We start from the raw sequence: 23,033 nt of genomic DNA on the forward strand, positions 1-23,033 counted from the left end.
TTTATGCAAAACGACGTCGTTTTTGCATCTGTATGCACCATGCAGGGTGCATACGGATGCACAACATAATTTGCCTAGTTTCATTAGTAATCAACACACCAAAAATACGGGCTCCGTTAAGCTGTAACGAAAGCCGTTTCTTTACTTAAAGAAACGACGCCGTTTTTGGACCATGGTCCACGATATAATTGCTGGCTAATTATACTATGAAAAATGATATATGTATCTCATGGAGTATACAAATTTTATAACTTTTGAAAAAGAAATAGTATGCTTGATTTTGTAGGAAAATTATTGTATATATGGAGTAGGGTCCATTTTACATTGTGGATTCAAATTAGAAATAACATTCAAACGAAAATTTTCCATCCACCACTACAGCTAAACAGGTAGACGCAGTCTAGCTTGACTATCACAACTCTTTTTTTAATTACAACTAGCCAGTTGCGTAGGAGTGCTAGAATGCGAGAGCTATGAAATGGCGGCTGTTGTAAGTAATGGTGGTGATATGGGATGGGTTTCTTATGTTTTCTTAGCCTTTCTGTGTTTTTTTCTGCAATGTTGGAGGGGGCACTGACAGTCTCAGGCCCGGCGAATCTGTTACTCGAAACCGGACCTTAGTCTCCGCCGACGGGAACTTCTCGTTAGGATTCTTCCACCCCGGGAACTCTTCTTCTTCCTTTCTCGGGATATGGTACAATTCCATCAACAAAACTGTGATTTGGGTCGCTAACAGAGAATCTCCGCTTCGTCAAGATTCTGAAGCCGTTTTCACACTCGGGTATGACGGGAATCTGCAGCTTTTGGACGGCGGCGGAAGAAATATTATATGGTCAACCAATATCTCAGGCGGCGGCGGCGGATCCACGGCCGCCCAACTGCAAGATAGGGGAGATCTTGTTGTGAAGCAGGGTGAGAGCACAGTTTGGGAAAGCTTCGATGGCGACAGTGACACGTTAATGCCGGAGATGAGGCTAAAGGTAAACAAGAAAACCGGAAAACGGAACGTGATAAGATGTTGGAGTAGCAGTGATGATCCCAGGCCAGGGAAATTCTCTTGTGGAATCGATCCTAAAGGGCCTCCACAGATGTTCATTTGGAAAGAAAACATTCCTTATCAAAGGACCAACTTGTATCAGGAAGGGTTTACTTACAATGTTTACTTTCCCTCAGGGGGAAATGCATATTTTTCTTTTTATTCTTATGCTAAAGAAAATGATGAACTGTATTACAGCTATGGATATGCTAACACCTTAATTCCAGTAAGATCCGTCTTGACTCCAGAAGGTCTTATTCAGTTTCTGTTGAGGCAAAAAACAAGTGATGAATGGTCGAAATGCAGGGGTGCTTATTTCTTTACTTCATTCTATGATGTTAATGCAGATGGAAATGATAATTCACCTCACAAAAACAAATGTCGTCTTGTTGCAATTATAGTAGCCTCAGTCTCTGCTTTCTTTCTTATTTCTGTTTTGGTGTATATCCTCACCTGGAAATACTGTGGAAGGAAAGGTATGTATACAATTAACTAACTCCTTCCTAGCTATCAAGTATCAAATGGTTATTTTGGTTCATTTCCAGGTTGGGTTTCTAAAAGGGCTACAGTGTCAACTGCTCCCCTTCTTGGAAAAGATCATATAGAGTTGTTACAGCTCAGTTTGCGAAGAATAATTGATGCTACAAACAACTTCCATGAAGCAAACAAACTTGGAGAGGGTGGTTTTGGTCTTGTTTATAAGGTGACCATTTCATGATTTTTTGTTTAGGTTGGAATAGAAGGGTATAGTGTTGATATTATTCTTCCTCAGGGATTTTTCCCAAAATTTGGGATGGTAGCTATCAAGAGATTATCCAAGCAATCATCTCAAGGTCTGAATGAGTTCATGAATGAGCTGAAGCTAATTGCAAAACTACAACATACAAATCTTGTGCGCCTATTGGGTTGCTGCATTGAGGATGAAGAAAAAATATTAATCTATGAGTACCTGTCAAAGAGAAGTCTAGACAAATTCTTATTTGGTACATTTAATTTGTTATCTTTTCTATGATTTAAATTTCAAGGTTTCATTTTCTTGGAACCTTGAAATTCCATTATATTAACAAAATTTCTATGTTTTTCTCAGATGCAATTCAGAAAGATAATTTAGATTGGAATACACGTATTGAAATAATAGAAGGAGTTGCGCAAGGAATTCTTTATCTTCACAAGTACTCTAGACTGAAAGTCATTTATCGGGACTTAAAAGCAAGTAATATTTTACTTGACGAAGCAATGAAACCCAAAATATCAGATTTTGGAATGGCAAGAATTTTTGGGGTTGACCAAACTCAAGCAAAAACAAATCATGTGGTTGGAACATAGTAAGTTTAGTTAGAATCCACTCTTGAATTGATTAGCCAATGAGTCAATTGATAAGAATACAAGTACAAAATATATGCATGTCATCTTTAGTTATGTGAATATTTCTATACCTAATATATCTTCATTTTTTACTTAGTGGTTACATTCCGCCAGAATATGTATTGCATGGTCAATTTTCGGAGAAATCCGATATATTCAGTTTTGGAGTGCTGCTATTGGAAATTGTTAGTGGTCAGAAAAATTCTAATTTTTTTCGGACTCAACTTTCTCTCACTCTCCTAGGATGGGTAGGCATTTTCAATTACTTCATGTCTTTGGATATATAAATTACATGTAGATCCAAAGAAATAGATGTTATGATTTATTTTATTTTTATTCTATTAGGCATGGAAAAACTGGAAAGATGGACAACCACTTGAATTTGTTGATCTAGCGATAAAGGAATCATGTGACTCTCTCAAGGTCATAAGGTGCATCGAGGTGGGACTTCTATGCGTCCAAGCAATTCCAACGGATAGACCGATAATGTCTGATGTAGTTCAAATGTTGAGCAATGACCATGCAGCACCAATTCCACAACTCAAAGAACCTGCATTTGTTTCTAGCCAATCCAATCCCATTGTTTGTATTTCTCATCCTAATTCCAAAAATGAGATTACAATAAGTAGTATTCTCGATCCTCGATAAAGGATCTATGATTTTGTGTAAATATTTTATGCCATTGTCAGCTCTTATACAACTCTTTCGCCTTGATGTAATATCTTATTTTCATTTTGTTTCAAGTCTTTTATAGAGTTTACATCTTATTGAATCTTTAATTGATCTATTGAATTGTAAAACGAATTGATACGCTTGCGTATCGTTGTACCTTTCGAGCAAGTACGACTCCTTAGTTATGAGCTTCGAGTGCACGTAAAACTCCAAAGACAATGAATTAAGAAAAACAATGCTTGAATTCTTCTCACTCCAATAGAACAAAGGTGCATACAATATATAGAAAACTTATTGAATGTAAATAAATTAATCTTTCCTTGCTAGCATGATTCCTTCCTTTTCTGTGATACCATCCAATCTTCTCAATCCTTTAATTATAGACATAATCATTTGTCATCCATCCAGCCTTTTTCTTCTCTCGATTTGTCCTCCTCAAATTAATGTTCTTTCCTTGTATAGTGGATCTTTCATTGTGAAGGTTCACGAGCTTGTGTCATGGTAGTTGGCGTAACACTCCCGACCCCATCGGAAACCACCTTGTCCTCAAGGTGTTGGTTGTCAAAAAACTTGGCAATGACTGCGGCAGGTTCCCACGTTGCATCAGCTGGACCACCATCACTCCATTGTGTTAGTATTTGCTCTTCCTGCCTTCCATTACGCAACACAGTTCGAGTATCTACCAAAGCCATAGGTTTAGAAACTGGTTTACCATCCTAGAATTCTGCTGGGAGAGGAATGACTGTTTGTAGAGGTGCGGATGTCCGGATCGGACGTAGCAACGATACATGAAACACTGGGTGTATCTTTGATGTTTCTGGCAGTTTTAAACGATACGCTATAGCCCTAATCTGTTCAATAATTGGAAAAGGCCCAAAAAAGCGACATGCTAACTTTTGAGATGATCGTTTAGTCACTGAATGTTGACGGTATGGTTGGAGTTTTAACAGGAGTTCATCACCTATTTGAAAAGATACGTCTCTATGCTTGGAGTTTGCCCGTTGTGTAATCCTGTGTTGCGCATTTAACAGATTGGCCTGGAGTTATTTTATCAGTCCATCCCTTTCCAAAAGCATTTCGTCAATTGTGGCAATTTTAATGGTATTTGCTGTGTAGCGTGGGATTGTGGGTGGTGGATGGCCATATAGTGCTTGAAAAGGAGTCATTTTGAGTCCCTCATGGTAGGTAGTATTTATACAATATTCAGCCCAACAAAGGAAATCGTATAGTACCAGCGCGTCGGGCGAGCATGTGTAAAAGCTCAGAGATATTGTTCTAAGCCTCGATTAACCACCTCTATTTGCCCATCAGTTTGGGGGTGATATGATGTGCTTCGTTTGAGTGTATTTCAGCTAAGTCGAAAAAGCTCTCTCTAAAAGGAGCTCATAAAAATCACGTCGCGGTCGGAAATGATTGAGTCTGGGAAACCATGCAATTTTACCACCATGGTTGTGAACAACGCTGCAACTTTTGGCGCATCAAATCCTGTTGGCAATGGACCAAAATGAGCGACTTTTGACAACCGATCAACCACCACTAATATGACAGTGAATCCTCGAGATGACGGTAGATGGGTGATAAAATCCATTGTAACCTGCTGCCACACCATATCTGGGACTGGTAATGGTTGGAGAAGGCCTGCAGGTGGTTGAGTGGAATATTTTGTGTACTGACAGGTAACACAAGAAGCCACAAACTGCCTAACTTCGTTACGCATATTGAGCCAAAAGAACGTTGTTAACAGCTTTACTAACGTCCGTTTCACCCCTGGATGACCTGCTATTGGTGCCGTGTGGAATTCATGCAAAATACTATTCTTGAGGTTCGAATGGTGGCTAATAAAGTAACGATTATTGTGGAAAACTATACCATCACGAACCGTGAAAGGAGGCAACAGTGTACCGGCACGTGCTTTAGTGTGTAGGGCTCGAAGATCCTCCAAAGATGCATTTTCAGCTCTAATATCATCAATCAGGGATGGTAATGGTTGGCAAAAAACAGAGAACATGGTAGCTACCCCATCATCCTCCCAAGATTCCACTCGTGACAAGGCATCCGCTGCTTTATTTGTGGTTCCTGGCTTATATTCAATGGTGAAGCGGAACCCCAATAACTTCTGAATATAAAATTGTTGATCTGGTGTGTGTACTAATTGTTGCCACAACTCCTTGAGACTACAGTGGTCGGTTCGTAGGATGAAAGAACGACCTATCAAATATTGACGCTATTTATGCACTGCCTCCACAATGGCATAAAGCTCGCGATGATAAGTTGAAGCCGCTTGTAATCGGGATCCTAGCTTTTTGCTGAAAAAAGCTAAGGGTTGGTTACCTTGCATGAGGACTGCACCCACCCCTGTGATTGAGGCATCGGTTTCCAGTACAAATGGCTTTTCAAAATCTGGCAATCGCAAAACAGGGGTCGTGGACATAGCATGCTTAAGGGCCAAAAAAGCCTTGTGTGCTTCCTCTGTCCATGTGAAAGCATCTTTCTTCGATAAATCAGTGAGGGGTGCAGCAATGTGAGCATAATGACGTATAAAACGCCGGTAATATCCCGTCAACCCAAGAAACCCACGTAATTGTTTAATAGTCTTTGGAGTTGGCCAATTGTTCATGGCAACTACCTTTTCCTCATCTGCATGAACTGCTCCTTCCCTAATAATGTGTCCCAAATAGTCTACGAAGGTCTTGCAAAAAGAGCATTTTGTGAGTTTCACATAAAAAAATTCGGCTCCCAGAGTCTCGTGTATGATATGGAGGTGCTGCACATGAAGCTCCATGGATGTGCTGTTGACCAAAATGTCATCAAAGAAAACGAAATAATATCGCAAAAACCAAAATGAACCAAAATCGATTTAATATCGCAAAAATAATATTTATATATACACACACGAAAGTATATAAAATATTATTAGATATTTATCTGATATATATATATACACAAACATATATATAAAACGGACCCAACGGTTATATATACATGTATATCTACAAAAAAGATATACCAATATATATCAACCAAAATTGGAACATATAATCCTTAGATTATAATTCCAAGTCAACAAGAAAGAACGGATTTTTGCTTAGAGCATAATCCAAAACTTAGAAAGAAGGAGAGGGAAGAAAGAAAGTACGAGTTAGGCAAAGTGCCTGTCTTTCCTTAAAACCTTATTTGCCACCTCCCGAAAGTGCTAGGAGCGTTGTGGCCTAGGCTTCCCAAGATAAAACGTACAACGGTTCGACGTTTGAGCACCCAAACGAACGAACCCGGCGAACAAGAGCACGGGCAGAACACAGTAGCAAGAAAGGAGTAGGAGCAGAGTTTCGTTGTGTGTACTTGCTGCTCTCTACCCCTTCTTATATAGGGACATAGATACCTGGCTTTGTAACATCTGAAACCCTTCTTATATAGGGACATAGATACCTGGCTTTGTAACATCTGAAATAATAGCATTAAATACCTGGCTTTGTAACATGGCTTTGGCTTTGTTTCAACCTGGGGCTATAGTTCAGTGGTTGACTCAAGCCTTTTCGATCTCATTCTGGGATTTGATTTGCACCCCCCCCCCCCTACGTGCGAGAGAGAGTCTCTATGGTATACAATTCAATAAGCGTAAAAAGAGCTCTTGTATAAATAGTGGGGCAAATCCTCTTCCCAAAACAATGTGGGACAAAAGCTCACTTTTTCCCTTCATTTTCCAACTCAAATGGGTCTACTTTGAGAATCAATATCTCATTCACCCATTATCCGTTTTGAGCGTACAATATATCAATCTCTTCGTCTCACTACGAAGAACCCGAATCCACTTTGACCCGACCCAAATCGGAAGTGGACCCCACTGATAATTGTACCACAAAATAGCCACTTAACATGTCATTTTAATGCTATTTTTCCAACACTTAGTAATACTATTTTATGGTATATGAACTTAGTTCGTTCCTGCGAATTGTCTATTATAAATTTTCTAAAAGTACTATATTTATGCTATAAAGTATTATATATAAAGTTTGAAGTATTGATGATATCTACAATTTTATGAACTATCTATTGAAGTACAACGGAGTATTATTTATGTTATAAATTAAAGTATTATATATAAGATTTAAAATATTAATTATATCTGTAATTCTGTTATGACTCATTTTTATTATATATGATCCGTCTCACAGATTGAAACTTGTGAGATGGTATTACAAGAGACCAACCCCAAGAGCAATTGACTTGATAATATTTTTTTTAATTAGATAAATTACTATTTTACATGTAGTAAATCAATTCAACGATTTATGGCACTAATATATAGAAAATGGGTTTTTTTTTAAAAAAAAAAAAAAGAAGTATATAAAATACTTAGAATCAAAAAAATTAAATGAAATTTGAATAGGCCGGCTAGATATATAAAATTGACAAAAAAAATGGTATAACAATATATACTAATTGTACAATGAAAATATAGAAGTTAAATTCATATTTTAGTCCTTTTAAGGTATTTCTCTTCTTGCAATATTAATTGATGACGTTGTAATGGTAGGATGATATTTCCATATAGCAAGTGATGAATTATCTCAGGTCATGCATGAGAATCAACCATATTGTTGAGCAAAGTATACTAGAGTCTAAGCAGAGAAGAAAGGGAATTGATTAACATTGAAAAAGGAAGCTCAACATGAGCTTATATACAGAGATAAGAAAGAAACAGTTATAACTGCCAAAAGCGTCTACTGCCAAAAGCGAAGGCGTCTACCAAAAGCGTCTACCAAACGCGTCTACCAAAAGCGCGTTTTCTTGTCTCCATTCTGTTGTTGCGCTGCACTATTGCACTATATACTTCATCACACCCCCTTAAGCTGGAGCATGAAGATCTTGAAAGCCTAGCTTAGAGTGGAAAAAATCAAAAGATGGCTTAGGCAAAGCCTTAGTGAAACCATCAGCATTCTGATTGTGTGAAGATATTGCCAGTAGCTTGATAACCCCTTCATGAATCTTTTGTCTTACTACATGACAATCGATTTCTATATGTTTGGTTCTTTCATGGAACACAAAGTTTTCCCCTATAGCAATGGCAGATCTATTATCACAAAACAAGGCCACGGGGCTGTCAATGTGTATCTTCAAATCTGCCAACAAATATATCAACCATTGGATCTCACAAACAGTTGATGCTAAAGCTCTATATTCAGCCTCAGAGGATGACCTGGAAATGGTGGCTTGTTTCTTGGTTCTCCATGAGACTAGAGACTTTCCAATGTAAATGCAATAGCCAGTTATGGACTTTCTACTTTCTGCACATGTTGCCCAATCAGAATCAGAAAAGCCTTGCACTTTGATCTCAGAATTTAATGAATAAAATAGGCCCTTTCCCAGGACATCCTTTCAAGTATCTCAGCACTCTATGAGTTGCTGTTAAGTGAGTATGTCTTGGCTTATCAACAAATTGGCTTAACTGTTGCACAGCATAGGAAATATCAGGTCTAGTGTTGGTTAAATATAGCAATTTTCCAACCAATCTTCTATGGATTTCAGGGTTATCAAGTAGGTCTCCTTCCAGATTAGTGAGCCTTAGACCTATAGTGAAAGGAGTATTTGCAGGCTTGGATTCCTGGAATCCATTCTCTTCTAAGATCTCAAGAGTATATTTTCTCTGACAAATGTTAAGCCCCTTGGAATTTCTGAAAGCCTCAATGCCAAGAAAAAAATTCAATTGGCCAAGATCTGTCCAGAAACTGCTTCAATTGATTAATCTGGACTGGATTGTTGCCTGCAACTAAAATGTCATCAACATATACTAATAATGCAATATAGGAATCATTAAGACACTTTGTAAACAGTGAGGGATCTGCAGATGACTGTTCGAAACCATTACTTAGCAAAGCTCCAGTTAGCTTGGCATTCCACTGCCGAAAGGTTTTAATTGTTGTCATCCTAGCCACAGGAGAAAAGGTCTCAATGTAATCAACTCCAAGCTGCTGAGTATATCCTTTGGCAACCAACCTAGCTTTGTATCTTTCAATGGAACCATATGACTTGTATTTGACCTTGTACACCCATCTACATCCAATTGGGGTTTTTCCAGGTGGCAAATCTGTTAAAATCCAGGTGTCATTCTGGATCAATGCATGTATCTCATTTTGCATTGCATTTCTCCATTGCTCATGTTTCACTGCCTCATTATAAGTTTGGGGCTCATGTACTTCAGTGATAGAAGACGCACAGATCCTCAGACTGGAAGGAAAATTGTCATAGGAAATAAACTTGCTCAATGGATGAGGTGAAGTTCTAATAGCAGACTGACAATGGTAATCCTGGAATCTGGAAGGGATGGTTTTTATCCTTGCTGACCTTCCTGGCTGTGGAGGATCAATGTCATCAGTAGGTGGAGGCTCCATCTGTTCAGTATTCTGTTCTGGTGAATCAGAACCAAGTCGTGGATGTTCTATATGAATATCTGGTGACAAGTCATGAGGGATTTGTGGAGGTGCATCATAGGCTGTGTCACCAGGACTAGTATTAACATCATGAATTCCTCTACTTGGGGAAGTGTCTGTAGGAATGACTTGTGTTGAATCCAAGGCAGTAGCATCAACTTCAACTAAGATGGGAATAAGAGGTAGAGTGGGATTGAATAATTCTGATGTAGTATTCTGTAGATTGCCTTGTTTAAAGAGATAGGTCTGCTCATAGAACCTAACATCCCTAGAGATAAAGGTAACTTTGTTAGCAATATCATACAGTAAATAAACCTTTACATTGGCAGCAAATCCCAGAAAAACACATTTCTTAGCTCTTGATTCCATTTTGTTTCTGCCTTGTGCAATTGTGGCAGCAAAGCATAAACAACCAAAAGGTCTGAGCTGGCCATAGTCTATGTTTGTGCCAAATAAAACTTGGTAGGGAGTGGATCCATCTAGAACATCAGTAGGTAGCCTGTTGATCAGGTAAGAAGAGTGTAGAACACAATGACCCCAGAATTTGTCAGGCAATCCAGATTGAAATTTTAGAGCCATTGCCATGTTCAAAATATGCTGATGTTTCCTCTTTGCCACTCCATTCTGTTGGGGTGTGTATGCACAAGATTTATGATGTTGAATTCCCTTCTCACCAAAAAAATCATTCATCATAAATTCACCACCATTAATTATCTGTTCTAACAACCTTGATCTTGGCTAGGAACTGAGTGCAAACCATATTATAAAAATTCTAGAAAATAGGCTTCACTTCTGATTTGTGCCTCATTAGATGTAACCAGGTAAACCTGCTATGATCATCTACCATAGTCAAGAAGTAATGTTCCCCTTTGAGGGATGCAACAGTAAAGGGGCCCCAAACATCCATATGCAATAAATCAAAACATGCCTTAGCTCTATTAACATTGACAGGAAATGTGGATTTCTTGTGTCTTGCAAAGTGACAACATCACAAACAAAATTAGGACATTCAGAGAAGATGCAAGTTTTATTCCTTTCAACAATTGTATCTTATTTACAGGAAAATGGCCTAATCTGTCATGCCACAGCTGTAAAGAGAAACTGTTACATGATCTAGAAACTTCATCTGAACTACCAGTCTTCTTCTTGACAGGGGGGTTGTTTATCAGATATAGCCCATTTCTTTCTTTAGCAAAACCATCCTCTATCCCAAGAGGTCCCTGAAGTTTACAAGAGTCAGCTTTCATAATGATTTCATAACCTGACTGCCTTATCAATTTTGTTGCAGATATAATGTTGAAATTGAAGGATGGTATGTACAAAACATTTTGCAACAATATGTTCATGTCTAGCCTGACTTGTCCTATGTGTGAGACACTCATCATTTCCCCATTAGGCAACTTAACAGAAACTTCATGAATGACATGGCATGTCTAAAAAAAATTCCAAAGAACATGTAATGTGATTTGTGGCACCAGAATCAAGAATCCATACACTTTATGAAAATAAGGCATTGTTAATATGGAGATTAGAGATGAACCTACCTTCAGTAGAGTTTTTGAAATCTGGCTTAAGACCATTTTTACTGACAGTCACAGCTGCACTAGTTGATGCTTGATTCCCCTGGTTCTGATTCTGTAATAGAGACAGCAATCTCTGAAATTGTTCAGATGTGAGACCTACATCACCAACCTGATTCACAAGGGAATTAGGAGCTTGTTGTGAGTCCTGAGTTTGTCTAGTTTTAGACTTATATCCTGGGATCCAGCCAGGGGGAAAACCATGTTTCTTGTAGCATTTGTCAATGGTGTGACCAAGTCTCCCACAGAAAGTACACTTAGGCATACTCTTTCCTGATCCATTCCCATTTCCACTGCCATTAATGTATTTTTCTTACTATTTAAGGTTGAGACTGCCACTAGAGGCTGTTCTTCTTCATACTGATCTTGACTGTTTTGCAGAACATTTGCTTGAACTGTATCATTGTTCCTTTGATTGAAAGAGTTTTTAATTTTCCTTTCCATTTTTAAAGCCATACTCAACACTTTCTCAATGGCAGGAATAGGTTCCATAACAAGAATTGTAGATTTAATACTCTCATACTCTTCATTTAGGCCTTCCAAAAACCTAATGATTTGATCCTCTTCTTTTTCCTTTTGGATTTTGCTTACTAGGGAGCAGGTACACTTAGGAACACATTCACAAGAAGGAATTGGCCTCATAGCATTCATTTGCATCCATAAACGATTGCTTTTAGTAAAATACTCGTTGATTGAGAGATTACCTTGTGAGCATCGATAGATCTCATTTTGAAGTTCATCAATCCTGTGTGAATCTATCTGAGAATATCTCTTCTTCGGAGTGTTCCACACATCTGATGCAGTTTCAAGGTACAAGACTCCTTCTGCAATCGTGGAGCTAAGAGACTTGAGGATCCACGAGCAAACAATGTTGTTGCACCTCCTCCAAACAGAGAATCTCCGATCAGTTTCCTCAGCCCTAGTGATGGATCCATCAACAAATCCATATTTGTTCTTCACCTCGAGAGCAATTTTCATTGATCGATTCCATGACGCATAGTTCACTTTGGACAGAGGCGGAGAGACGAGAATCAAATTAGGATTCTCCGTGATATGGAGATACCAAGGATCGTCGAATTCCTGTGCATGATCGACGTTCATCGGAATGTGACTCGAAGAAGCTCCGGCTCCGGCTTGTTCTGTCGAGCCTCCACCGTTGTTATTCTGATTTTCTAACATCACCACCGCTGCGTAGCTGCGGTGCTCTGATACCATGATGAATTATCTCAGGTCATGCATGAGAATCAACCATATTGTTGAGCAAAGTATACTAGAGTCTAAGCAGAGAAGAAAGGGAATTGATTAACATTGAAAAAGGAAGCTCAACATGAACTTATATACAGAGATAAGAAAGAAGCAGTTATAACTGCCAAAAGCGTCTACTGCCAAAAGCGAAGGCGTCTACCAAAAGCGTCTACCAAAAACGCGTCTTCTTGTCTCCATTCTGTTGCTACACTGCACCATTGCACTATATACTTCATCAGCAAGTGCAATGTACACAATTTTAAAAACAACCAAATTCATAGCAATTACAACACAAATGAAAATAGGTGGAGACAATCTATTAGTCGGAGCAATCATATTTGGAATAAATTCGAGCAAAATAATAATATTTAGACGTCGCTTTTTGTTTTTTAAAATTTTTTTTTTCTTATGGTCACCATCGTTGAACTTTTCAAAACTTTTAAAAGTCTTATGACTTTTGGAAAGGAAATAGTAGAGTAAAAGACATTTTTAGTCCTAAATTTATAGTGGCTTGGATAATTTTAGTCCTTTATAAAAAAAATTGCCATTTTATGGATAGAGTTATTGTGGCGAGGACATTTTTGGTCCTCCGTCTATATTTCTGTTAGATAATCGTCTGAGAGAGGGGTAATTACGTCAATTTAGGCTATCTCCTTCTATCTATTATATATATATGTGCTTTGTTTTCTTCTCGGTCATAATTCGAAGGAGTCGGAGAGTCCAAGTTGCAGTTGTACGAAGAAATTGCCGGAGAATCGAAGCCGCCAAACAGGTTACTAATCAAATAGATAGAAGGAGAATCGAAGCCGCCAAACACACATAGATATAATAGATAGAAGGAGATAGCCTAAATTGACGTAATTGCCCCTCTCTCATACGGTTATCTAACAGAAATATAGACGGAGGACCAAAAATGTCCTCGCCACAATAACTCTGTCCATAAAATGGCAAATTTTTTTATAAAGGACTAAAATTGTCCAAGACACTATAAGTCTAGGACCAAAAATGTCTTTTACTCAAAATAGTATGTTTGATTTTATAGGCAAATTATACTATATATGGAGTAGGGTCCATTTACATTGTGGATTCAAATTAGAAATAACATTCAAATTATGCAAATAGTTAATTGGATTTTGTTGGGTTAGGATGAGGAGAGTGATAGTTATACTATGGACCCGGTCCACCTTGCAAAATACACAATTGATGTACTGAATGTTCATAATTTGAATTGTGAACATTTAGTATGTAAATTGTGTATGTGATTTATGAACATTTAGTATGTAAATTGTAAATTAACATTCAGTATATAAATTGTATATTTTGGATTCGGATCCACCTTGCATGGTAGACCCAACCATCCGGGTCCACGGAATATTTTGCGTGAGAGAAGCATATTTTACGTAGGCCACTTAACGTGCGTAAAAAAGGTGAAATTATCCACCCAATACACCCCACACTCCGGTCTAAGAGGATTGTGGATGAATAAATTACTCTGGTAAAAGTTAATATTTAATATATTGTGACAAATTTAATCTATGTGACAAGTTTTGTTTCCCCTTTTGCGCCAATGATTCAATTCATTGATAACTTTAATTTACACTAATATATACTCCGTATCTTTTTATGCTTAGTGGTTAAATCCCACCGAAATATGTATTGCATGATTAATTTTCTGAGAAATCCGATGTATTCAGTTTTGGAGTGCTACGGTTGGAAACTATTAGTGACCAGAAGAATTTTAATTTTTTTTTTTCAAACTCAATTTTCTTTAACTCTCTTAGGATGGGTGGGAATTTTCAATAACTTCATGACTTTGGATATATAAATTACTAGTTGTACATGTGCATTGCGCGAATGAGTTAATGTCCAATGCTTATAATTAAATAAATATTTGAAAGTATATCAATGCAAGATTATATATGAGAAGTTCATACATAAGTAATTTAATGTCGAATTTGTTTATTTAAATACGTAACTCATAGTATATGAATATAATGTAATATAGGAGATTCATTATAATTGTTACTAAACATTTTTAAATAGTAACCAAGTATTTTTGTTGCAAAAGGTTCTAATATATTTAATGAGTGCACATATATACAAGATCAATGAATGAATACAACAGTACCAATCTTTTAGGTGTTTTGCTCAGTGTTCATTTAGTTCAACCATTGTTGTTGAATAAATTATTATGGATAAAGAAATTCATAATTTAAGGAATTTAGATGTAGTAAAAATTAAAAAAATAATAAAAATTTGAAAGCATAAAATTTTTAATTATAATGTAACCTAAAGATATTGGACGATTGGTAAATATGATGTAACCCAAAGATCAAAATGCTAAAGAAAGTGTTTGGTTATTCAACTGTTTGAAGTAACAATTTGTTCCAAACCACTGAAAATACAAACATTGCAATTTACAATATTTTCACTTAGCGTTTTTGAGAATGATTTCCCCAAAACACCTCTATATTTAGAAAAAAAAAAAAAAAGTTTACTGTAGAGCCATTTCGACTCCTTGAATAGAGTTCTACTATGCGTACTCCCTTACTTATACTCCTTGAGGTGACAAACAAGGATTGATTATTTTCATCATGTGGGACCACAGATAAATGTCTACATCAAGAACATGTGAGAGGGAGTACAAGTTGGGAGTATAAAATGAGAGTACACCAAATATTTTTCCCTTGAATAATAAGAGCCAGTTTCGCTGGCTCACTTCTTGCCCATCAACGGATGGGCAAGCTTAGTTTTTAAATTAGAGCCTTAAGACTCCTTTTATATGAGCCCCAAGGCTCCCATGCCACTTTTCCCACCAATGTGGAAAAAGTGGCAAAACTAAGGGGAGCCGAACGTTCGGCTCTCCATATGCTTTATTATTTATTTATTTATTTCTTTTATTAATTTATTATTATTATTATTATAATAAAATTTATTTTTTATTTTTGAATAAAGACACTGTAGTGAGAATGTAACGAATATAATCAATTGATGAATTTGAATGTAAAAAATTTTTATATTGGAGAAAAATAAAGACAATATAACTAATGAAATTATTTCTCTTATTTAATTTATTGGTAATGAATAATTTTTTTTTTTTGAATAAAGGCATTGTAGACACATAATTCTAAATTAAAGAAATGCATATGTATTATTTTTTATTGTAGCTACTAAATTATTATTTATAATATATAATATAATAAGAGTAAAATAGAATACTAATTATGCCAACTTTGATTGGGATGGAGTTTGAACTTAAGACCATTCTTATATTGAAATCAATGAGTAACTTAACGGTGAACTAACAGAAATAAACAGAGAAGATAATATTTAACAGAAAAGTTAACGAATAATCATATAATTAAGAATAAATTAGGAAATCTCAAGGAAAAATTAAAATCTACCTAATCTGAGCCATTCATTTGATTAAAAAATTTGACCGTCATTTTTTCAACACATTATAAGCTTAACTCTCTTTGACTCTTATTAATATAGTATATCTTATTAGTATAGTAGATATGTAGTTCAACACATTATAAGCTTAACTCTCTTTGACTCTTATTAATATAGTATATCTTATTAGTATAGTAGATATGTAGATCCAAAGAAATAGATGTTATGATTTATTTTATTTTTTTTATTGTATTAGGCAGGGGAAAAGTGAAAAGAAGGACAACCACTTGAATTTGTTAGTTTAAGAATAAAAGAATCATGCGACTCTCCCAAGGTCATAAGGTGTATTGAGGTGGGACTTCTATGTGTTCAAGCAATTCTAACGGATTGACCAATAATGTCTTCTGTCGTATGTTGAGCAATGACCTGCACCAATTCCACGACTCAAAGAACTTGCATTTGTTTCTAGCAAATCCAATTCCATTGTTTGTACTTCTCATCCTAATTCTAAAAATGAGATTACAATAAGTACTCTCGATTCTCGATAAAGTATCTATCATTTTTTGTAGGGTGAATCAACGATTTGGTCCCTCACTTATTCGCAACTTGTCAATGTTGCCCCTGAATCACGTATTCATCAATTTAGTCCCTGAAAATAATTGTTTTTCGTCAAATAAGTCCCTCAGGCCGTTTTCCGTCATGTCTCAGGCGAGACCTCTGATTTGCCCTGGGCATTTTGGTCTTTTCACGCCTTCTTCTTCATTAACTCTGACCAAACTTCGCCGGAGAAGCTCAAGCTCGCCGGAGGGAGCTTCATCTCTTCCGCCGACGTCAGCTTCACCTCCGATTTCAGAGCTTTCCAGAATCGCAAGCAAATCAAAGCAACACTACAACATTTTTGCGCCCCGGTCTACTCCAGGGGAAGACAATCAAACAGAGAAAAAGCAACGCAGCAATGGTGTTGATCGAAGCCGTGCCATCCTCTGACGAAACGTCAAAGCCAAAACCGCCACCAGTCAAGGCGGCTGAAGCATCGACAGGCGCTGGTTCGTCCTCTGCGGCTGCGCCGGCGGCATCTGGATATGGTTCCGATGGTTACGAGACTGCTAGCGATACCGAACTTAACGAGACCGATGAGGCAGAAGGGAAGAAAGAGGAACAAAACCTTAGTCACAGTAGTGTAAAGGACGAGAAAGCAAAAGAAGATTATGGGAGCCCAGCCACATCAACACCGTCGTCTTTTTCGGGTGGAAATGAAGAGGCGCCGAAACAGAAAATGGAATCCGACATGGATCAACTTCACGAGGTTCTCTCTCTCTCTCTCTCTCTCTCAATACATATGACTCTGATGCTAAATTTGTATATGCTTATGTTGCATTCAGTGATTTTGAAAAGAGTAAGCTAAATAAGGGAATAAATATCTTCTACTCTGCTGCTGGAGAATGATGTTTATGCATTGTGATTTCCGGCATTCATTGGAGCTTTGTAATCCAACGATGCGTTGGGGGTGCGCCGGCGATCCCCCGGCAGATCGCGGCGACAGGCGGCGGCTAGCTCCGTCTCGATATCTTCTCTCTCGGTAAAAGCTGAGCAACAACAACATCCGACGGTGAGACAAGGTCCATGGACCTACATCTCCCCTCCCTCTCTCTGGTGGAATCACGAAGAGGCGGAAGCAGCAGATCGGAGCAGCGACCTCCGCCCCTGGCAGTTGATCCCTCCCGGCGAAGCAGCAAACCGGCAATGGAGTTTTCCGGCGAGCTTAAGCTTCTCCGGCGAAGTTTGGTCAGAGTTAATGAAGAAGAAGGCGTGAAAAGACCAAAATGCCCAGGGCAAATCGGAGGTCTCGCCTGAGACATGATGGAAAACGGCCTGAGGGACTTATTTGACAAAAAACAATTATTTTCGGGGACTAAATTGATGAATACGTGATTCAGGGGCAACATTGACAAGTCGCGAATAAGTAAGGGACCAAATCGTTGATTCACCCTTTTTTGTAAATATTTTATGCCCTTGACAACTCTTATACAGTTCTTTCGTCAATATGTAATATGTTCTCCTCATTTTCTTTCAAGTCTTTTGTAGAGTTTACATCTTATTGAATCTTTAACGGAATTGAATTCTAAAACGATTTCTTTCAATTGAAGTTCTCTTCTGTTGGATTAAGTCTATCAAACCATTACATATGTTGTTTTGGTGTAGGATTTTGATGTCATCATCCGGAGATTACAGGGGATATGATAGGTAATATGTGATAATTATTTTTTTTTACACCAAACCATGGTCAACGCATTAATGATTGTCCTTCACGCGTAGGATGCAAATCAAAAAATTGAAATTCCGAAGGAAAATTGCCACGAAGTTTCTTTCCCCCTTTGGGCCCATGATTGAACTTATGCAATCTGTGAACCATATTGGAATAAACAAATTTGAAATTTCAAAGTAAACACCATCTAGATCAAGGTCTGCTGAAACTCAATTAGCTACCTTTTTTATGGTCAACCCCATAATTCAATGTATAGATAGATAGCTGTTGCTTAGAAAAAGCTAAACTGCTAGCGGTATTGTATTGGTATGGGATGGGTTTGTTGCATTTTGTATGTTTTATTAGCCTTTCTGTGTATTTTCTGCAATCTTGGAGCGAGCACCGATAGTCTCAGACGTGGCGAATCGATTACTCCAAACCAGACTTTAATCTCAGCCGGCGGGAACTTCGCGTTAGGATTCTTCCGCCCCGGGAACTCTTCTTCTTCTTCTTTGTTTCTCGGGATATGGTACAATTCCATCAACAAAACTGTGATCTGGGTCGCTAATAGAGAATCTCCGCTGCGTCAAGATTCTGAAGCCGTTTTCACACTCGGGTATGATGGGAATTTGCAGCTTTTGGACGGCGGCGGAAGAAATATTATATGGTCAACCAATATCTCAAGCGGCGGCGGCGGAGGATCCACGGCCGCCCAACTGCAAGATACGGGAGATCTTGTTGTGAAGCAGGGTGAGAGCAACGTTTGGGAAAGCTTCGATGGCGACAGCGATACATTAATGCCGGAGATGAGGCTAAAGGTAAACAAGAAAACCGGAAAACGGAACGTGATAAGATGTTGGAGTAGCAGTGATGATCCCCGGCCAGGGAAATTCTCGTGGGGAATGGATCCTAAAGGATCTCCCCAGTTTTTTATTTGGAAAGAAGATAAACCTTATTATAGGAGCCCCACGTCACAGCAAGGGTTTACTTACAGTGTTTACTTTCCCTCAGGGGGATATGCAATTTATTCTTATGCTACAGAAAATGATGAAGAAAATTTCAGCTTTAGATATACTAACACCTCAATTCAATCAAGGTTCGTTTTGACTCCGGAAGGTCATATTCAGTTTCTGTTGAAGCAAAAAACAAGTGATCAATGGTCGAGGCTGTGGGAGGCGCCAGCCACTGAGTGTGAAGTATATGCACACTGTGGTTCATTTGGAAGCTGTGAGAGATTCGATGCCCACTCGGTTTGCCGTTGCTTGGAAGGGTTTAAACCAAGATCACAGAGAGATTGGGATAAGGGGAAGTATGATGGAGGGTGTGAGAGGAGCATAGCCTTGGGATGTGGAGAAGATGATACATTCATGAAGCTGCAGATGATGAAATGGCCTGACCATGCATCTTCACTGGGAAATATGACATTTAAGGAATGTGAAATGGAGTGTTCTAAGAACTGCAACTGCACCGCTTTTGGGTATTCAAATATCAATTCTTTCTCTGCAGTAAATTGTATAAACTGGTTTGGCGACTTAGTCGATTTGGTACATAACTATACATCTGGAGGTTTCGGCCAAGATCTTTATGTTCGTGTTCATTCGTCTGAGCTAAGTAAGTTAGTTTCAGATATGAAATACAGGGGTGGGGTGGGGTGGGGTGGGGTGGGGTATGGTGTTTATTTCATTACTTTTATCATATGATGTTAATTAATGCAGATGGAAGCAGTGGAAATGATCATTCATCTCACAAAAGCAAATCTCGTCTTGTTGCAATAATAGTGGCCTCAGTCTCTGCATTCTTTCTTATTTTTGTTTTGGTGTATATCCTAACCTGGAAATACTGTGGAAGAAAAGGTATACAATTAACACCTCTCAAGTCTCAAGTGAGTGTATATATGGTCATTTTGGTTCACATCCCATGCACTTATATGTTGATTGTATTTCCAGGTTGGGTTTGTAAAAAGTCTACGGACTCATCTGATGCACCCCTTCTCGGTAAAGACGATATAGAGTTGCTACAGCTCAGTTTCAGGAGAATAATTGATGCTACAAACAACTTCGATGAAGTGAACAAACTCGGAGAGGGAGGTTTTGGTCCTGTTTATAAGGTAATTTTATTTTATGATAATTGTTTCACAGTCCCATATATATACAATGATTTGTCTTTATTAGAGTAGAAGGTTATTGCCTTAATTGTTATTTTTCTTTAGGGATTTTTGTCAGAATTTGGGATGGTAGCCATCAAGAGATTATCTAGGCAATCATCTCAAGGCTTGAAGGAGTTCATGAATGAGCTGAAGCTAATTGCAAAACTACAGCATACTAATCTTGTGCGCCTATTGGGTTGCTGCATTGAGGGTGAAGAAAAAATATTAATCTATGAGTACCTGTCCAAGACAAGTCTAGACAAGTTCTTATTTGGTACATTTGTTATTTTCTATGTTACTATTTGGAGATTTCATTTGCTAGCTAGGGGCCTTGAATCACAAATTTAAAATTTCATTAACGAAATCACTATATTTCTCTCAGATGCATTTCAGAAAGAAAATTTAGATTGGAACACGCGGTTTCAAATAATAGAGGGAGTTGCTCAAGGAATTCTTTATCTTCACAAGTACTCTAGATTGAAAGTCATTCATCGGGACTTAAAAGCAAGCAATATTTTACTTGATGAAGCAATGAAACCCAAAATATCAGATTTTGGGATGGCAAGAATTTTTGTGATGGACCAAACTCAGGAGAAAACAAATCATGTGGTTGGAACATAGTAAGTTTAGTTGGAACCACTCTTGTTCAATATTTGAGTCAATTCATAACTTGATCATATCATAGGTTAGTATTTCTATAACTAATATATTTTCTTTTGTTGCTTAGTGGTTATATTCCACCGGAATATGTATTGCATGGTCAATTTTCGGAGAAATCCGATGTATACAGTTTTGGAGTGCTGCTATTGGAAACTGTTAGTGGCCAAAAGAATTCTAATTTTTTTCAGACTCAACTATCTGTCACCCTCCTAGGATGGGTAGGCATTTTCAATAATTTTATGATTTGGATATATATTATATCTATACCAGAAGAAATATATGATATGATTTCTTTTATTTTTGTTTGTATTAGGCATGGGAAAACTGGAAAGATGGAAAACCACTTGAATTTATTGATATAGCTATAAAGGAATCTTGTGACTCTCTCAAAGTCATAAGATGTATTGAGGTGGGACTTCTATGCGTCCAAGCTATTCCAACAGATAGACCAACAATGTCTGATGTAGTTCGAATGTTGAGCAATGATCCTACAACACCAATTCCACAACTCAAAGAACCTGCATTTGTTTCGAGCAATTCTAATTCCAGTATTTGTACTTCTCATCCTAATTCTAAAAATGAGATTACAATAAGTATTCTCGATCCTCGGTAACGGATTTGTCAATTTCTGTAAATATTTTATGCCCTTGTCAGCTATTATACTAGTTTGTTATAGGTCTGCATCTGGTTTCATAGTCAAATGTTTCATATGGTTGCCAAGTATCTTGTGGTTTGATGGTGTCGACCTAACCCTTCCAAATGGAAGTCAGAGATTTGATTATAGAATATAAAAAAATTCTTAAATTAATAAATAAGAGTTAATTTTATTTCTTGTCATAGATTTATAGGTGTTAGTCTACTTTTAATTTTTATTTTAACAAAACATCCCCTTTGGTTATAGTATTATTGTAGCATAATTATTATTATTTTTCCTTCGTCAACGAGACCGTTAAAATAACGTTAAATAGAAGGGCATTTTGGTCTATTTAGGCTTTGTTTGGCAAACCTAGCTGAAAAGCTATAAGTTAGGAGCTGAAAGCTGAAAAGGGGCTGAAAGCTGAAAAGCTATAAGCTCGGAGCTGAAAACTGAAGAGCTGTTAAACTAGCTGTTAAGATTGATAGTGTTTGGTAAAATTAGCTTTTTATAAGCTGATAAATGTAAAAATACTAAAAAGAATATCTTCATAAAATTTAAATTAGTTTGTTTACATATTTAAATTTAACATTTTGAAATAAAACTATTAGCATAATTATGATATAGCATCTCATAATGAAGTAGCAATATTGTTGCAAATCTCCTAATAATAATAATAATAATAATAATAATAATAATAATAATATTTGCGGTGAAAGTTAGATTGCAGATAAAAGAGAAGAGAAAAGAGTTTTAATTGGGAAGAGTAAATTATGTCATTTCTTTAAAATAATAAGGATAAAGATGAAAAAAAAAAAAGTTAGGAAGCTAGGAGCTTATTTTGAAACGCTACCTAAAGTAGCGTTCCAAACTAAGCTCTTATTTTAAGCTAGGAGCTTATTTTGAGAACATTACCAAACAGAGCTTATAGCTTATTCATAGTTTAAAATAAGGGCTAAAGTGTCATCTCGCACCATGAACCATTCCTGATTATTCATGCCGCACCATGAACTTTAATAAGTGATATTTAGAGTCATAAACCATAATTTTTTTTCGTCTAGAACTTTTTACAGGTTTCCTACAAGTTACCGGTAATAATAATTCTGACGTGGAATTTTTTATTAGTTTTTTTTTGGAATTTTTCTTCTTTTGTCTTCGTATTATTTTTTTTTTCGTATTTTTCGTTTTTCCTAAACATATATGCCTGCTCTGCTTTTTTCGCTTCTCATTTCTCTGATCAGGCCTGCTTTGCGGAGTTTGGAATCGGAGAAACGAGAAGCGAAAAACGCAGAGCGGGCCTATACGTTTAGGAAAAAAGAAAAATATGCAAAAAAATAATAATAATACGAAGGCGAAAGAAGAAAAATACCAAAAAAAACTAATAAAAAATTCCATGTCAGCAATATTATTACCGGTAACCTGTAGGAAACCTGTAAAAAGTTCTAGACGAAAAACAAAAATTGATTTATGGCTCTAAATATCACTTATTAAAGTTCATGGTGCGGCATGAATAATCAAGAGTGGTTCATGGTGCGGGATGACACTTTAGCCTAAAATAAACTATAAGCTCCTAAATAAGCTCTGCCAAACAGAGCCTTAGTTCTACCTTTAAATTCATTTTCCTTTTTT

At 37.2% G+C, this 23,033-nt stretch overlaps 3 protein-coding genes across 3 annotated transcripts; all 3 read left to right on the top strand.

Moving 5' to 3' along the window:
* The first annotated feature begins 478 nt into the window (after positions 1-478).
* On the top strand, positions 479-3,112 carry LOC109184463 (receptor-like serine/threonine-protein kinase SD1-7). Its single transcript, XM_019334465.1, has 7 exons — positions 479-490; positions 537-1,512; positions 1,582-1,739; positions 1,809-2,019; positions 2,124-2,361; positions 2,499-2,649; positions 2,747-3,112. The coding sequence occupies exons 1-7, from the start codon at positions 479-481 to the stop codon at positions 3,047-3,049; spliced, it is 2,049 nt and encodes a 682-aa protein (XP_019190010.1). The 3' UTR covers positions 3,050-3,112.
* Positions 3,113-16,606: 13,494 nt separating this feature from the next.
* On the top strand, positions 16,607-17,165 carry LOC109184464. The gene is made up of 2 exons (XM_019334466.1): positions 16,607-17,025; positions 17,115-17,165. The coding sequence occupies exons 1-2, from the start codon at positions 16,675-16,677 to the stop codon at positions 17,163-17,165; spliced, it is 402 nt and encodes a 133-aa protein (XP_019190011.1). The 5' UTR covers positions 16,607-16,674.
* A 989-nt stretch (positions 17,166-18,154) lies between these two features.
* On the top strand, positions 18,155-21,490 carry LOC109184519 (receptor-like serine/threonine-protein kinase SD1-8). Its single transcript, XM_019334531.1, has 7 exons — positions 18,155-19,575; positions 19,680-19,817; positions 19,911-20,071; positions 20,174-20,384; positions 20,493-20,730; positions 20,838-20,988; positions 21,084-21,490. The coding sequence occupies exons 1-7, from the start codon at positions 18,294-18,296 to the stop codon at positions 21,381-21,383; spliced, it is 2,481 nt and encodes an 826-aa protein (XP_019190076.1). The 5' UTR covers positions 18,155-18,293; the 3' UTR covers positions 21,384-21,490.
* Positions 21,491-23,033: the final 1,543 nt, after the last annotated feature.

This window comes from Ipomoea nil, unplaced genomic scaffold, assembly GCF_001879475.1.
Source record: "Ipomoea nil cultivar Tokyo-kokei standard unplaced genomic scaffold, Asagao_1.1 scaffold1262, whole genome shotgun sequence".
Classification (NCBI taxonomy): Eukaryota; Viridiplantae; Streptophyta; class Magnoliopsida; order Solanales; family Convolvulaceae; genus Ipomoea; species Ipomoea nil.